The sequence below is a fragment of the Saccopteryx bilineata genome, chromosome 1 (genome assembly GCF_036850765.1).
Source record: "Saccopteryx bilineata isolate mSacBil1 chromosome 1, mSacBil1_pri_phased_curated, whole genome shotgun sequence".
NCBI lineage: Eukaryota > Metazoa > Chordata > Mammalia > Chiroptera > Emballonuridae > Saccopteryx > Saccopteryx bilineata.
In genome coordinates this window covers 264683593-264702363 of record NC_089490.1, presented here as the reverse complement: position 1 = coordinate 264702363, position 18771 = coordinate 264683593, and the positions used below count along the sequence as shown (strand labels likewise).

Genomic DNA, 18771 nt, shown 5'->3' with positions numbered 1-18771 from the left:
ACCTTTTAAACCAGGGATTGGGAACCTATGGCTCACGAGCCAGATGTGGCTCTTTTGATGGCTGTATCTGGCTCGCAGGCAGATCTTTAATAAAAAAAGTCATAATGTTAAAAATATAAAACATTCTCATGTATTACAATCCATTCATTTCCTACTGTTCATGTTCATGGTTGCGGGTGGCTGGAGCCAATCACAGCTGTCCTTCAGGACAACACCAAATTTTTATTGGATAATGCCTAACGTAATGGGTCGTATGGCTCTACGGAATTCATTTTAAAATATGTGGCATTCATGGCTCTCTCAGCCAAAAAGGTTCCCGACCCTGTTTTAAAGCTACAGATAAATAGTATCTTTAGATTAACTTGGAAAGGTTTTAGACTATAAGCATGTTTTACTTAATTAGATCTTTTAAATGTGGAGAATTTTATGTGAATACAGACATTTTAAATACTTTTTTTGGTGTGTGACAGAGAGAGAGACAGAGGGACAGATAGGGACAGACAGGTAGGAAGGGAGATGAGAAGCGTCAATTCTTCGTTGCGGCTCCTTAGTCTCCTTAGTTGTTCATTGATTGCTTTCTCATATGTGCCTTGACTGGGGGTCCTAAAGCAGAGCAAATGACTCCTTGCTTAAGCCAGCGACCTTGGGCTTCAAGCCAGTGACCATGGGTCATGTCTGTGATCCCACACTCAGGTCAGTAACCCTGAGCTCAAGCCAGTGACCTTGGGGTTTCATATCTGGGTCCTCTGCATCCAGTCCGATGCTCTATCTACTTTGCCACTGCCTGGTCAGGTTAAATACTATTGTTTTAATAATGGAAATTATTTCAGAAGGTCTACATTTGCCTCAAAGTAAGACCTAGCAAATTTTGAAGGTTATAAACTAACTTTTACAAATAAGTCAGATATTATAGCTCATGACTATGTCATCCATTCTTTCCTAGAGCATGAAAGGGAAAAGCAAAAGCAGTCATGATTTGCTTAAGGATGATCCACATCTCAGTTCTGTTCCAGTTGTTGAAAGGTTAGTATGGTGCTAGTGTGATTGTAAATTCTTATTTTCTGGTTCAGATAATTTATAACTTCCTTTGTGAGTAAACAGTCATTTCTCATATGTCAAATGTTTTCAACCCACCCAAAAAGCTAAAGCATTTTAATAATAGAGATAGTAGAGCTTCGGGCGTGGTAGAGAGAAGCACTGTGGCCATTTTCACTCTTCTTGGTATCTGCTTCAGTTGAACTAATTACATTTAGTATTAATTGTTAAACTTTTAAATCTTGGGATAATTTTAAGATGAGGAAACTGTTTGCTTTAATAGTTTTATGTTTAATTCAAAGTTTCTTTGCTAACTTTTTACTTGAAGCATTTTTGTCTCAGTTGGTGTGATGGGTAAACAAATCAGAGTTGAAGGATTTTGTGAAAAGGTTGCCACATTTTAAGCCAGTCATTGAGTATTATTTCTTACATATTTCAGGAGTTAATAGAAAATTGTCTTCCTTTGTTGCTTCTCTTTGAGAAGGGAAATATCTTGTTGTTATATAAACTACACATGATATGTTGGGCCAGTGTCTCAAAGGGGGACTGAAATACTATTCAAAATTTAGTTCACTTTCAAAAATTCTATTTAAAAATAGTCTTTTTTAATATCATTGTATTTGAAGGATTTGGTTTCATGAACCATAATATGTCAAACCAATGGAAGAAATTGTTTTCTGCAACCTTTGTTCATAAAAATAACATTGTTGATTATTATTTGCATGTTTTTTTCTTTTACTTATATTAGTTTGTGTATGTGCTAATGGAGTGTACTTCTTATTGTTTGTAAAAATGACTCATTTTTAGAATATTTTCATTTACTCTAGAACAGCAGTTCTCAACCTGTGGGTTGCGACCCCGGCAGGGGTCAAATGACTAAAACACAGGGTTGCCTAAAGCCATCGGAAATACATATTTTATTTAAAAATGTATTGTATAATAAATATGTATTTTCCGATGGCTTTAGGCGACCCCTGTGTTTTGGTTGTTCGACCCCTGCCGGGGTCGCGACCCACAGGTTGAGAACTGCTGCTCTAGAATGCCATTCTGAAATTCCTATGTTGAAATAAGTTTTTGAAGTATTAGTACAGCAAAATATTCTAAATTTTGGGGTTATTGAATAGCTCTATTAGTTTCATTTTGAAGCTAAAATTTTTGTTTTTCTTATTTTTTTGTAGTGAAAAAGGTGATGCAGCAGATTTAGATGATGTGAGTATTTTAGTATATATAAGTATATATATAGTTTGAACAATTTACAGAAAATTTAAAAATTTTTATAAAAATTTAAATTGTTTTCCTTGTAATGTAATATATATTACTTTTATAATTATACATATAAAATTTTGAAAAAATGTGAAAGATTGGAAAAAATACATTATTTATTTTGATATTATAACATTTCCTTCCAAGCATGTCTACATGTGCATAGAATCTTATATATGAATTTCTAGCCTACTTTTTCTCCCTATGATATGTAACATTACTTAAATACTCAAAATTCAAATGTCATTGATTTTATTTTTATTATGTTAAAAATTGAAATGTTGATGTGTGGGTACCCTACATGACGTATGGGAAATTGATCAGTCATTTATAGTAGTAGTATTTCTTTTTTTACATATTTCAGAAGATTCTCTTTCATAACTGTAGTGGTTCTTTATTTGTTGTGTTGGCTATTAAAGCTGATAAAACAGAAGGCAGAGTTTCCTTTATATGTATGAGGTCAAGTTTTTCAAGTCATCCATTTGTCACTTTATGTAAAAACCCATTGATCTATGCCTTGTGTGATTCAGCGTATGCAAAATTGTGGCAACAAGGACAGATTGTACCTTATTTAGGAAGTATAAGCTCGTATTCAGGTTTGAGAAGGAGCCTGCCCTATATAAAGAGCAAGGAGGAAGTGTTAAAGGTAGAAGGAACTTCATACACAAAAGGCTCTGAAGCCAGAGAAAGATTGGTGTGCTGCAGGAGCCCAAAGCAGACCTGCATGACCAGAGTGTCATGATAGGAATGAGAGGATGGGGTTAGAGAGGTAGGGTGAAGCCAAATCTTAGAGAGCTTTATAGGCCATTTGAGGAGTTTGAATTTACTTCTAAAAGTAATGAGGAGCAGGGAAAAGGGAATTAGTTAAAAAGGAGACTGCTGTGGTCAACTTTTCATTTTAGAAAGATCACTGTTGGCAATATTATAGAGGACAAATGAGAAGAAATAGACTGGAATCAAGGAGACCTTTTGGGAAGTTATCACAAGAGGACAGTTTGATATAAGACCACAGCTGTGAGAGGGAAGGAGACTTGAAAAATATAGTTTAAGGGGTGACTGATACCATCCTATGAGGTTAGGGAGAAGGACGAGTCTAGGACAAGCACAAGGTTTCTGATTTAGACTATTTGTTAGGTGGGTGTAAAAGAAAGAATAGGCTTGAGATAGGGAGAAAAATAAAAAATAATGTGGTTAGTTTTGTACATTTTGAGATTCACAGTATTTGGAGACATCTGTGTAACAATAATGTGGGTCTGGGAGATAGGATCAAGGCCTGATATGTAAAAGTACAGATGTGCTCTTATGGTCTTGTCGGGGGTGAGGTCACCTAAGGACAGTGTGTCATCTCTAACCTGTTTTATGTCCCAGATCCTCTGCAATTGCTTGTACTGTAGACCTTCCCAGGAAATATACCACATCCACAAACAAAAATTTATGAGTTTTCAGGGAATTATTTTAGATCTTCTGAGGACTAAGTGTGGAAGTTCTTGGTCAGTGGTTATCACCTTTTCACAATTTCTATTCCTAGAGACTTGGTTTGGAAAGATTGGGATGAAGGCTAGAATGTCATATTTCTTTTTCACAAGCAACCCATGTTACACAGTCTAAAGCCAGACTTTGAGGACCATTGTTCTGAAGGTCTACAACCTCAAGTTAAGAACCTTGTCCCACCATGACTCAGTTGATCAAAGAAACACAAGAGAAAATGATCCACTTGAAGTAGCATCTTTCTTCTTTGCCCCTTCTTCCCTCCCTTCCTTCCTCCTCCTTTCTCCATTCTGTAAGTTGAAGATAAAACAGTAAGCCAAATAGTCCAGAATCTTAGCCCTCATGAAGTTCATCCTCTAATTATGGGAGAGATATAATAAACACATAACTAATTAAAATGTATAGTATGTCAGATGGGTGATAAATGCTTTGGGGAAAATAAAAGGGAAGGAGAATAGGTTACTGCAGGTGGGTGGGTGGTTCTGCCATTTTAATAGACTGATCAAGATGAGCAACACTGAGGGGGTGACATTTGAGCAGAGATCTAAAGCACGCATGCAGATGTATGGAGCAAGACTGTTTCAGGCTGGAGAGAACAGCAGCTCCAAAGTTGGCTAGTGTTGCTGGGATGGAGTTGTAGGAGATCATGTCAGGGAGGCACAGATTGCGTAAGGTCTGGAGTGAGTTAGGGGACCCATTGGAGAGATCTGAAAGGAGTAATTGCTATGACTGAAGTTACAGAAAGAAATCTCAGCTGTCCTACTTCCACCTCTTCTACTTGGAATAATCCCTGGTTGAGGTCAGTATGCTGGTGACATAGTAGCACAGTCTGCTGCACAGATGGGCTGAGTGTGAAGTGAGCAGACAACTCAGACTGGGGTATCTACATTTACGTTGTTCACCTAGAGCAGACCCCAGGTTATTTTCACCTGGGGCAGATTCGTTAGCCCCTTAATAATTCAAAACAAATCAATAAAAGCCAAGTCTGGCCTAGAATGCAATGAGGAGAGTCTGAGAATGCAATGAAGAAGTGAAAGGGGAAATGGAACGCCTAGCAAATACTCTTTTCAATTTCTACAGGATGGAGAATTTGAAAGTGCAGACTATGATGAAAATATTGATGGTGATGAGAAGAACCTGTTGAAAGAAAGAATTGCAAAAAAATTAAAAAAAGACCCAAACATAAATGTCAAATCAGCTGGAGAGGGAGAAATGGAGAAGAAATCAGTTAGCCGCAGGTGAGTCAGTTATTGTGCTTCTAGGTATCAGAGTATTTGTCTTTTTATACTTTATTTTAAATTAAGATTGAGTCCTCTATTCAACTTAAATGTTAAAATATTATTTTCATAATGTTTGAGATATCTATTACCTAGATGTGGAAAGTTATGCTTGTAATATCAATGAGAGCAGTAGAGTAATTGTGTAGAATGAAAGGAGATGTTTTCAGATTTGGGCGAGTACAGTTTGTTGAAGCTGGTTATTAAATGTGTGGACATGAAAGCATTCTTATAACCTTTTCAAGTCTGGTTTATGCTGTATACTGATCTCAATGGCATCTTAAAAGAAATTTCAGCAAATGTCTGATGATAAAGAGTTGATGAATTTTGTGACTCAACATTTTATTTCCCTAAAATACAACTTAAATGAAAAAACTCTCCTTTGTTATTTTATTATTACAACTTTATGGCATATATTTTCAGTAATATTGCTTTTAAAAGTAATAATATTTCTTTTCTTTGGATGGCCTACATTTGGGGATAAAATAGATGAAACTTCATATAAAAAACATTATGTTTTTTGTTACATTTCTCAACCTCATATAGGAAACTTAAAAAGTATTCCTTAATGTTTTCCCTTGTGAAAGCAGAAAAGGAATTCCTAGAAATTTCCACTAATGGTATAAGCTTTTGCTTTCAGAAATTGTACTTAGAAGTTACCTTAAACATCTTTTTTTTTTCCAGTAACAGTTTTCTGTTAACTGACCACTGTTGAGTAAGTTAATGTATTAGATTAACTTTGGGCCACTATTAACTGAAGATTTTGGCAATTATGAATATGCTTATATACAGTGGAGGTGATGAGAGGCTTTTAGTCAAATCATGAATATAATCAAGTATACTTTTTTCTCTCACTCTAGACAAGTGTTTTCTGATTTTTAAGAACTATGAATTAGGTTTATAACATGACAAAAAATACAGTTTTAATTTTAACAAATGAACCAAATATTTGTTGTTCAAATGTTTCCTTAAATCCTCAACTTGATCTTGTTGACCTTAATACAATTTCAAGTACTTATATACCCTGTAATTAATAGAACTTATAATTTAGCAAAGATGAAGTTTCTATGAGAACTAAAGAAAGCTTATTTGGCAAAATTGGCCTTAATAAACACCAAACATCTATTTGCAAATGTTCTCTTTCCCAAAATTCACATTATCTTCTCTCCCTCCTTCAGCCTACTTACAAAGAGACATAAAGAAAAATGAGATCAGGAAAAAGTACAGATATCTAAGGGAAGAGTTTTTCATTCATGTTTATAAATTTTCAGAATTATTCATGACCACTCATTTTAAGTACAAAAATTTCTAAAATCATTAATGCTTTTGGTTAGTTATATTAGCTTCACTATAGTTTGTCTCAAGTTAGTTTTATGTTAAAATAAAAATTCTCTAAGAGTCTTAAAAAAATTATAATGTGGTAAAAAGGATAATTATATTTAAAGGAAGATCACTGCTCAGTCTAAGTTGAATTATAATGGAAATAGCTGCCAGCCAAATGGGATGTCGGTGTGAAATCATTTTCATTTAAAATTCAGTGCTCTTGCTATATATGCCAACTTTTCATCTGGATGTGTTTGAAGTACTTTATTATCTTTGCTCATTTTCTTATTTGAGCTGGAGGGATCAGGAGCTAGACTAGCCTACCAGGCCTTTAGGCAAGGAGCCATTCAAAGTATATTTTACTGAAAATTTTTGATGTTGCTTTTATTGGTAAAGAAGTGTGTGGAATCTGTTAAAGCTGTTTATCAGTTTGGATGTTAAACGTACAAGCAGGTTTGTTGAGTGCTTAATATTGAAGCTAGGGAATGGTATTTACCAATATAATTTTGAACAAATTTACATAGAGTAGAATCTTTCCCTGATAATGTATTCTCAGCAATGCCTCTAGTTGTTCCATTGAAAAGTACTTAGGGTTTAGGAGAAATAAATCCAAAGGTCTTCCTACCTTTCCTTTCTTTTTCATTATATTTATCTGACGTCTTTAGGATATTGGTCCCTTGCCTCCTCCCTTTTCTAAATGTATCAGTCTCAGTTTGTTTCTCAGCCCACCTCCTGTAAGCCTATAGTTTGACTGCTGGATGTTGATGAGCAAAATCACATAGCCAAGGACAAGCCCAGTCTTTGCTGTGTCTGCACTGCTTCTTTACCTGCATCCCACGGTGCTCATGCAGACCGGTCTCACTGCAGACCCGTCTCACTGCAGACCCGTCCCACCGCAGACCCGTCTCACCGCAGACCCATCTCACTGAGACCTGTCTCACCGCAGACCCGTCTCACCGCAGACCCGTCTCACTGAGACCCGTCTCACCGCAGACCCGTCTCACTGAGACCCGTCCCACCGCAGACCCGTCCCACCGCAGACCCGTCTCACCGCAGAACCGTCTCACTGCAGACCCGTCTCACTGCAGACCCGTTCCACCGCAGACCCATCTCACTGCAGACCCATCTCACTGCAGACCCGTCTCACTGCAGACCCGTCTCACTGCAGACCCGTTCCACCGCAGACCCGTCTCACTGCAGACCCATCTCGCGCACACCAGGTCGCCTGGCTTTCTGTTCTGTGAACTAGGAGTGACTTTTTCAACTCTTCTCTTTTCTCCTTAAAACCCTTACACTTTCAGACCAATTCTTATTTTTATCCAGCACTTGAAAGGCAGAGGAATCCCTCTATCCTTTCAAAATGATTCCATCCTCTTTCCTTTGTCTCTAGTTTTCTCTCTTCACTGGTTCTTTTCCTTCAGCTTATGATTAAACATCTCCCGCATTCAGGGGTAAAAAAACAACACTCTTTTATTTCCTGTCCCCACCTCCTTACTTTATATTTATTTCTAAATATACAGCATTGAGCTTTCCCCTCATCACTCCACTGGAACTGCCGCCAGTAAGGCCATCTCATGACAAACATAATGGCTGCGCTCCAATTTTTGTTTTTCTTGGTGTCTGTGCTGCGGAATTTGGCTTTTTTTAAAATCTGTCCTCTTAAAACCCATCTTCCTCAAGAACCTGACTCTTAAAATGTGACCTGTGGACTAAGAGCATTAGTATCACTTGGGAACTTTTTTTAGAAATGCTGGGTGTCAGGCCCCACCCCACACCTTCTGAATGAGAATCTGCATGTTAACAATCCTCAGGTGATTTACACGTGTATTAAAGTCTGGGAGGCACTCCTCTGAAATACTATTTTTTTATTCCCAATGCTGCTGGACTAGTTCAAATTTAGACAATCTTAACTCCAAAGTCAGCAATTTGGTGGCACCTTTCCTGACTCCCCAGGGCATTCTGATTGCACCTTTCTTGCACTTCTGTGATAGTTAGTATGACATTACGTTATAATTTTTTTCTTTGCTTATACAGTAGCTTTCTTGAAGGCAGAGATTGTGTCCATTTATGTTTGTTATCTCTATAGTCAAATACCATAGATACCTAAATATTTGTATAATAAATTAAGGAACAAAAAAATGAGTGAATCCTTTACTGACAAATCACTTTCTCCTCCAGATCTTGTAAGTAACTCGCATGTCTTTGTCACATGGGGTTTATTGGTTTGCCTATCCTTTGCCGAGACTCAGCTTCCCTTGTGGCTGTGTCTTATTTATCTTTACATCCTCTGAGTCTAGTATAGTATGCATATAGTTATGGTCATAAAAGGATGTGTAATGAATGGATGAATAAGTGAATGAATACAGTTGTGTTTCATTAGAGGAGTGGTTTTCACTTTCGTCTGTACATGAGATTCACTAGATTTCTTTCCCGACTGCACATTAGATTCTTTTTTATTTATTTATTTTTATTTTTATTTTTTTTCATTTTTCTGAAGCTGGAAACAGAGAGAGACAGTCAGACAGACTCCCGCATGCGCCCGACCAGGATCCACCCGGCACGCCCACCAGGGGCGACGCTCTGCCCACCAGGGGGCGATGCTCTGCCCATCCTGGGCATCGCCATGTTGTGACCAGAGCCACTCCAGCGCCTGAGGCAGAGGCCACAGAGCCATGCCCAGCGCCTGGGCCATCTTTGTTCCAATGGAGCCTCGGCTGCGGGAGGGGAAGAGAGAGACAGAGAGGAAAGCGTGGCGGAGGGGTGGAAAAGCAAATGGGCGCTTCTCCTGTGTGCCCTGGCTGGGAATCGAACCCGGATCCTCCGCACGCTAGGCCGACGCTCTACCGCTGAGCCAACCGGCCAGGGCCAGATTCTTATTAGGTTCACAGTAGATGCCTGGGCCTTATCCCACAGATTCTGAATCATGTGATCTGCAGTGATGCCTGGGCAAATCCTTTTTTTACCTTTTAACATTTAATTGAAGTAGTATATACATACGGAATATATCTGTATAAACTATGTTTCATAGTGCATATACAGTGTGTCCGTAAAGTCATGGTGCACTTTTGACCAAACACAGGAAAGCAACAAAAGATGATAGAAATGTGAAATCTGCACCAAGTAAAAGGAAAACTCTCCCAGTTTTATACCTATTCAGTGTAGTTCGATGTGGGCTCATGCACAGATTTTTTAGGGCTCCTTATGTGTCTATCCTGTATAGCCTCTACAGACTCGTCACTGACTAATGACCTACCAGAACGGGGTTTCTCCACCAAACTGCCGGTTTCTTTCAACTACTTATCCTACTGAGTAATGTTATTCCTATGTGGTGTTGCTTCATTATAAATGCTGATATTCACGTTGCACTTTGGTCACGGATTTGAATTTAGCGAGCCACAGAATACGCTACACTTTCCCCTGTACCGTCCACATCTCGACTGGCATGGCCATAGGCTGCTCCACTGTATACACGGTGTTACGTCATCATCTGCACATGCGCACATGCTGCCACATCATCCTACGGAAACTGGGAGGGTTTTTTTTTATTTGGTGCAGATTTCACATTTCTGTCGTCTTTTGTTGCTTTCCTGTGACCAGTCAAAAGTGCACCATGACTTTACGGACACACTGTATTTTAATTGTATAGCTTGCTGATTTTTACAAACCAAATACACCTGTAACCTATCATTCAGACCAGGAAATAAATTGCCATCACCTAGAAGTCTCCCACTTGCCCCATCCTGGTTACTCCTCCCTCTCATCGCATAATAGTAACCACTTTTCTAACTTCTAAAGACATATATCAATTTATGGCAATAATACTTTTTAAAAGCGCTCCAGATAGTCTACACCAGTGGTCCCCAACCCCCAGGCCGTGGACCGGTAATGGTCCTTGGGCCATTTGGTACCGGTCCACAGAGAAAGAATAAATAACTTACATTATTTCCGTTTTATTTATATTTAAGTGTGAATGATGTTTTATTTTTAAAAAATGACCAGATTCCCTTTGTTACATCCATCTAAGACTCACTCTTGACGCTTGTCTCGGTCACGTGATACATTTATTCATCCCACCCTAAAGGCCGGTCCATGAAAATATTTTCTGACATTAAACTGGTCTGTGGCCCAAAAAAGGTTGGGGACCACTGGTCTACACCACATCTAAGGTTAAGACCCCTACCAAACATACACTTCCTTGATTACTTCTGGGGTATAGAATAACATAAAAGTGGATTTAAAAAATTCTAGTGTCACCTCAGGGTTTGTTATTTTTTTGCAATCTACTAGGGATAAAACATATCATGTAAAGTTAGTTTCAATATTTGAAAAAGAGAAGGGTCAGTATAGTGGAAATCAAGTAATTTTATTTTAAAGATTTTATTCATTGAAATTTTTTCTTTTTAAGAGAATGCAGAGAGAGAGAAAGGCAGGTGGGTAGGGAGGGAAGCAGGGGTAGAATAGTTGCTTCTCATATGTGCCCCAAACTGGGGACCTCAGCATTCCAGGTCAATGCTCTACCCACTGTGCCACCACAGGTCAGGTGGAAATCAAGTAATTTTAGAAGAAGGAAAATGTGATATTTGAGTATTTCTAATGTTTTTTAAAGATGTGTGCTGATAAAGATTTAAGTCAGTGTCTTTAATCCTTTTCTGAACATTTGGATTGCCTGACAACAGGTGGCTTCCCACATGAACAAATTAATCAGAATATTTGGTGTGGGACCATACAAGTTTTAAAAAGAACACAAGTTATTCTGTTGTGCACTCAAAGTTAATTGAAAGTTTAGGGTAGTTGGAGTTTGTCTTTTGAAACGTCCTATTTTAAATCTTACTGTAAAGAATCCTTTTCCTGCCTGTAGGTGGAGCTCAGCTGCTGCAAGTAATCGTGTAAACCAAACTGAGTTGTCCGCCCTGCTTGCTTTTAGCATCTGTGTATTGATTCATAATAAGTGGCCAGTGAAATCAGATGTAACAGGTGACCAGGTAGTCAGAAATCAATGGTTTGTTGTGATGATTGCAATCATTACAGAAATTCTCTTTGTGTAATTTCTGTCATTGATAATTTTAAATACTCGCCTTAGTTATTTCACCAAATTGAAATATAAATAAAAGAAATCTTGACACATACTATAAAATCTCAATTATTAAAGATTTGATAGTAATCATTCAAGGTTAATTTGAACGGTATTAGGTTTGGTGTTGAGACAGTGACTGTGAGCCTGACCAGGCGGTGGCACAGTGGATAGAGCGTTGGACTGGGATGTGGAGAACCCAGGTTCGAGCCCCTGAGGTCGCCAGCTTGAGCGCAGGCTCATCTGGCTTGAGCAAAAAGCTCACCAGCTTGGACCCAAGGTCGCTGGCTTGAGCAAGGAGTTACTCGGTCTGCTGTAGCTCCACGGTCAAGGCACATATGAGAAAGTAATCAGTGAACACCTAAGGTGTCACAACGAAAAACTGATAATTGATGCTTCTCATATCTCTCTGTTCCTGTCTGTCTGTCCCTATCTATCCCTCTCTCTGACTCTCTCTCTGTCCATGTTAAAAAAAAGAAAAAAAAAGAACAGTGACTGCGACACGATTCCTTTTTCATAAACCAACTCTCTTATATGGTAAAGTTAAGTAGAATTTGTATTTTACTCATGGACTGTATTACACTGACTGAATATGAAATATCTTACTAAAAGGATAGCACCAGGAATTTAGATATTGAATCTTGCAGATGAGGTTGAAGACCTAATGATTTGGCTTGAACTTTAAATGATGAGGCAAGGGATACGAGTCATGCATGCCTCCTGAGGTCTTGGTGGGCACCAGCGGAGCTGTTGATAATTTTAGTCTCTCGCATCTCCCTTTGTTAGATCTTTCTATGGAACTTTGAATAAATTTTTACCCGGTATTTCTAGCCTTTTTAAAAATATTAACAATCTTTCTCTTAGCCTTCAAGAATTTTTGAGTTTTAATATACTTTTATCCTGGTTTCTCCTACTTAATGATTAAATTTAGGAAGTGCATAGTTGTCTTTGTATGTAAACTTTGTTTGCTTTAGAAAATTCAAAAAGAGAACACAATATTTAAATTTCAAAAAATTTAAATACAGTCGACATTTTAAAGTGATAGTAGAAATTTTAAAAGACTACAGTAACAAAGATTGAAATCCATTGACATACAATAACCCTATTAAACAATTAGAGGCATCATCACTAATAAGAAGTGCCCCCCTTCATCAGTCAAAATGTTGACCAGTTAGAGCACATCTGCTTTCTTTCACTTTTTCGCCTTAGGATGCTGTATTTAAGCAAATGGTAAAAGGGAATAAAGAAAAGAAACACAAGGTCTATATGCTGGGTAATTGATCTCTGAAGAATTCTTTTTTTTGACATGGAGGAGTGGTGATCCAAATATTGTATTTTCAAGAAATACTTGGGTTTAACAGTAGATATGAAGCTTTGGAGCAGTCTTAATTTTAATGAAGCTTACATTTGCTAGAACTTGGTTTTCAGTTTTTATATGTTCTTTCCTGACCATTCTGTTCTCAAATACGCATGCCTCCTGAGGCCTGGGTGAGCACCAGAGGACCTGTTGCTAGTTTGAGTCTCTCACATCTCCCTTTGTTAGGATTTTTTATGGGATATATGTTATTCAAAGATATGTTACTCTTGTTGCGAGTCACTGCTGGAAGTGCTATGTGCCAGACACTGTCAGGTTCCAGGAACAGGACGATCAAGTAGAAATGGTTTCTGTCTGCAAACTTGCATAAGATAATGCAAGAGTAAGAATTAATAAACACTTAACTACAATTCAGTACAGAAGTGCTCTAATAGAAGTGTATGCAAAGAATTATGGAATCTAAGTAAGCAATATATATTTCAAGAAAAGTTCAAAATACCTGTACCAGGTTAAAATAGGGTTGAAAATAAAATTGCCTTTTTTGTAGGTCAAGGGCAGTCAAATATCAACTATTTTATACGTTTTATCCTAATGCTAGTAAGATAAAACCTATTTTTGGAGCTATTATTTAAAAGAAATAAAACTTAACATCAAATTCAATCCTTTAAATTAATCTCCAGTGTAGATTAGATGATTATTTTATTGACTTTAACTATTATGTGTAAAATTTTGGAATAGTAGCAATTATAATATAAATCATACCATCATTTGGAATTTCTGTCAAGGTTCCATTTTTCTTTTGTTTGGATCTTTATAGCAGAATTTTGGATATTCTGGGCAAAACCATTTCTTGAGCTGTTTAAAATAAAATACCACTTTTAAAATGTCTGGTTAATTCATTGAGAGCCTTAATCTATATCTGAGGAATCACCTTCAAAATAAAACAATTAGCAAAAAATTTCTTTTGAGTTATATACTTCAGAAATATGACAACCCTGCTGTTATTCCAATTAGATTTTGTAGGGCAGATGGGAAGCAGTGAAATGCACATGTGGGGGAGATTCTCCTGTCAAAATGAAAAGAGGGATTTGTATCTCTTCAGAATGTGTTGATTTGTGTTACCCTTGAGAGTTACATTCTATTGATCTCTCAGTATCAGCTGTTTAGGGAATTGTACATTTGAAATGTAGTATTGAGATTATGTGCAGAAAAAAACATTCTCTAAGTGATTCAGCATTTAAGAAAGTGTTCTCTCTACCCTGGAGCATATATAGTCACATTGAGAACTTTGAAATGTTCATTACTTTCCTACTTTCCTTCCTAGTCTTCGTCATGAACTCACATGTAGATTAAATTGGCAAGTTTAGTTTGAGTTAAATGAGGAAGAGAAGCCACCCAAGTTACAAAGTTCTTTGTTTCACACCAAGTTAAAAGCACATGAAATTACACAAGGACCTAACAGAAAATTATAGTTAGTGATTTTATTTTTTCTATTTCTAGCCTTTTTTCTGTCCCCTTTTCCTCTAATTTCAGGGATTTTGCTGCTTTTCAGCTACCACTTTTCTTTTGCACATTTTGAGTTTGTCCTTTGCACAAGGCACTGTGCTTAGTCCTAGGATGCTCAGGTTGGTATCAGTCTTGTGTCTGGTAAAGCATAGAGTATAAGCAAATAAGGGCTGGGAAGTGTTCACAGGTGCTTTGGCCAGCAAATTGTTCTCTTATTCCATGAATATTCATTGTTCTCCTATAGTGTGAACACGTACTTTGCCATATCAGTTTCTCTAATTTAGCCCCCATAACAAATCATAATCTGCATTATGATTTTCATTTTACAGATGAGAAAAACTGGACTTAAGAAGGGTAAGTGACTTGTGAGTGGAAAGCAGCAAAGCCAGTACTTGAACCTGCAATGGTCTTGTAAATGGAAACACAGGCTCGGCTGCCTGCCCCAGTGACAGCCAAACTTGCGAGACAAGTGCAGGTGCAAAAGGAAAGAGGTTTATTCAGGTGCCGTGTCCTGGGAGAATGGAGACTCTCGTCTCAAATACCATCTCCCCTTTCTGCTCAATCTTCCTGTTCTTACAGGGTTAGCGAAGGGATGGCTTTTTTTCCTGTCAACTATCTTGTTAGCTTTTGGTGCTCTTGACCCTCTCATCTTTCTAGCTTTTGGCTGGTTCAGCATGAGAACCTCTGCCTGTATCATCTTGGCCGGTGGGGGAGACTCCCTGGTGTGCCCTAAGTCTGCTCTTACAGTCTGACATGGCTAACGGAGCCTAGAGAGGGCTGGCCGGGGCCAAGTCAGATGTGTCCAGCTGAAGACTTTCACAGGGAATGTTTCTAGGCAAAGTGTAACATCATTTTAGACATACTGCTTTATGTAAGTGTAAATGATGGATTAGAGCAGCAATTTTTATACTTTTTCATTTTATGGCACACATAAACTAATTATGACAATTCTGTGGCACAAAAAATATATTACAGTTTTTGCCAGAATGACAAAAAAACAAATAGGTATAATTTTGATTCATTCACACCAGATGGCTATTGTTGTTATGGCTGTTGTCATTTTTTATTTGACAGTCTAAGGGAAAATAGGTCAGTGCCCCTGACTGAGCAGTCAGGTATTGCATATTTTAAAATTTCTTGTGCACACCGGTGTGCCTCTGGGGCACCCGGGTTGAAAATCGCTGGATGAGAGAAAGGAGGCAGAAGCAGAAAGACAGATGAGTATAGATTATTAGATTAGCCCAAGGGAGAGGTCCGAAGGGTCTGACTAACTAAAGTAGCATCTGTAGGGATGGATTTGTGAGATATTAAGGAGGAACTAATGGGAGGTAGGAGACTTGCAGAGAAGATGTATTCCAGATGACTGCTGGGCTTCTGGTATAGATGACTGGCTGAGTGGTGGTGAGCAGCATTGGGAGGGGAACCCTGGTAGTCATTATAGGTAAGGTTGTGCTATGGTATAAACAATCCTTAAATCTCAGTGGCTTAAAACAACTAATGTTTATTTTTTTGACTCTCACTACATTCTGATGGGATCCATGGGTCTGTTCCATGTCATCTCCATTCAGGGGCCCAGGTGAAGAAGCAGCCTCTTTCTAAGACGGCTGGCAGTGGGGAAAGAATGATGATGGAATCACCTGCTAGCTCTTACAGCTTCTGCTTAGAGGTGGCACACATCACTTTAACATGTAATTGGTCAGAGCAAGTGATAGGGCCGAGCCTGATGTCCATGCAGTGAAGTACACAGCTTTCACAGAGGGGAGCAGTGAATGGTTAGAAACAATAACAGTCTACTATAGTCTCTGTACTTTAACCAGGAATTGTACGAGGTATGTGTGACTATGTAATCAATTTTAATCATCTTCCTGGCAGATAGGACAAAAAGAGATATAATAAAGGCACATTATCTGAAATTTTAAAAGAAGGATATCAATTCCTAATTACATCTGATTTTTTAAAAGTATAAAATTCTAAAGAAAGTTCTATCTTAGAATTATTTTATCTTTACACAAGGAATGGGGAAGAACACAAGGAATATCTTCCACAAGTTTCACAGAAGACACAGAAACACTTCATACACATATAACGTTAAGTTACAACTTTCTTGTTAGATATTTTAAAGGTCCTGTGGTTGTAGGGAATAGAAACCCGTTCAAATTAGCTCAAGTAAAAGGAATTTTATAAAGGAATAGTGCGATTGCATAACATCGGAATAAAGGGATTGCGTACAGGCCTCACGGGAAAGGAAGTTGTCAGAAACATATTTTCTCTCTCTCTCTGACCTCAGACTTCCTGCTATTCTCTGTTCATTTGTTCCATTACCTTTTACAATCTTGTATTTTCTCTGGAGGGCTCTAATCTGTTCCTTTTGTAGTTCAATTCCAGAAGTAAATTGACTTGATTTCTGTTTCTCATATCCAATTCTAGGAGAGAGAATCTTCATGGCTCGGCCTGGGTTAGGTACCCATTTAGTTTTGGTACCAGCGGGGATAATGATAGTGGATGGGAGTTAGAAGCCTGAGGTCTGTGGAGGTGACATAGAAGTCTAGATCTTTCATGAGCTATCCTTCTCTTCTTAGTAATATGAACCCCAACTTTTAGCTGGACTCGTGACTGCTTAGCTAAAAGACATTCACCAGTTTCCTTTGTAGCTCTGTGTGGCCTTGTACCAAATTCTGGCTGAGATGAAACAGAAGTGTGTTGGATTTCAGGCAGTGTTTTTAACAGGCTAGTCCTCCTTCTTCCCTTCCTCCTGCTGCCAGCTGCGCACACAGGCTGGAGCAATGGCTGGCAGAAGGGCGAGGGGGAAGAGCCCAGGTCCTGGAAGACTTGATGGAACCACTATTCCAGCTTGCATTGCCTATCTCTGGACTTTTTCTATGTGACGTAAAATAACCCTCATGTGGTTGAAAACATGTTATTTGGGGTTTCTGGTAAGTGCAGCGGGACCTAAACCTATCTGCTACGGTAAGGCTATTTCTTCCAGGGCCGTGTGTAAGGCAGGTTCTCTCAGGTGGGAATGTGGATAGGGAGGAGAGGAATAGCTGCTATTTCTGACACCTTTCTTAGTTGATTTTCTTGTTCCTGGAAGAAAATCATATTAATTAATAACACCCAATATCTTTATCTTTTTTCTCACTTTTGGCTGAGCAGCTTACTTCTTATTTCAATATGAAAACAGAAGTAGTAAGAGACCTCCTCACTTTTCCACTAGCAAATCCACCTCTGCATCTGCATCTGTATTCTTCTAGCAAAGACAACCCTTTCACTTCATGCTTTGGTCCTCATGCCCTTTCATGTCCTACACATTTAGGCCAGGTACGACCACCTTCCTCTTCCTGCTCACTTTATACCAGGCATCTGTGCTTCTCACAGTCCCATGGACACACCACACTCATACTTCTTTCAGACCTCTGCACTTTGGGTTACCTCGGCCTGAAACTTTCTTCTCTGAGATATTCCTAGTGACCATTCCTTCTCTTCATTCCATTCCTTGCTCAAATATCATCTCATCAGAAAGCCCTTTTCAGACCACACTATTTAAAACAAGAACTATCCAAATGACCAAGACAAATTTTAAAAATGTGTTTGACTTTTACAAAATACACATCCTACTATCCACTCCCCTGAAACAAACAAACAGAATATTTCATTCAGTATGTCTGGCATGTGATTTGCTTATAGGTTTTATAGCCATTGAATTGGTGATGAAAATACACATTAATTAAACATTTCCTGTATATTGGGAACAAAAGTAAATAAGGTTAAAAAGCAAGTTTAGGTCTAGATTATCTCTTTTTCAATACTAGGATCAGTGGTTGCAGAAGACAATGGTCAATCCAGTTTAGGGAGATAAAGTGAGAGGATCCCTTCTCCTAGGCAAAATCAGGTTTTCCAAAAGTTCTACAACTTTTTTTTAAAGATTTTATTTATTCATTTTAGAGAGGAGAGAGAGAGAGAGTGTGAAGGGGGAGGAGCAGGAAGCATCAACTCCCACATGTGCCCCGACCTGGGAAGCCTAGGGTTCCAAACCGGTGACCTCAGCATTCCAGGTCAATGCCCCATCCACTGCACCACCACAGGCCAGGCCAAGTTCTATAACTTTTTAAGAACAACTTTTATAGTGTTTCATCAACATTTATCTTCTCAAGGAGTAGATTTTGTTAGCCTTACTGAATCTTTGCTTTCATTTGTCTTTTAAAAAGTAGACACAATACAAACTATTTATTAATGGTCTACTTTGAAGAGGAATCTCACAGAATTCATTATACTTCTTTCCTGCCTTTTTGCCAGTTTTGATGTTAGCAATGTTTGATCTGATATCTCCTTCATTAGTCTTTATTATTTAGATATCGGTATAGCATGTGTATGAGTTTATTCAATGTATTTTACATTTATATTGATTTCAATGTGTTTACTGTTTAAACGTACTTGAGTGTTGAAACTTATAAGGGATTTCCATTATACTTTGAAGTATATCAGTTGCTTATTAG

General features: G+C 38.2%; 1 protein-coding gene across 2 annotated transcripts in view; it reads left to right on the top strand.

Annotated features, from left to right (window-relative positions):
- The window catches only part of CWC27 (CWC27 spliceosome associated cyclophilin), a 215258-nt gene that overhangs the window by 44572 nt on the left and 151915 nt on the right, over positions 1-18771 (top strand). For both annotated transcript variants that reach the window (XM_066253591.1, XM_066253592.1), the window contains exons 8-10: positions 944-1023; positions 2214-2244; positions 4867-5024. In XM_066253591.1, the coding sequence (XP_066109688.1) occupies positions 944-1023; positions 2214-2244; positions 4867-5024 (269 nt within the window). The remainder of the gene's footprint in view (positions 1-943; positions 1024-2213; positions 2245-4866; positions 5025-18771) is intronic.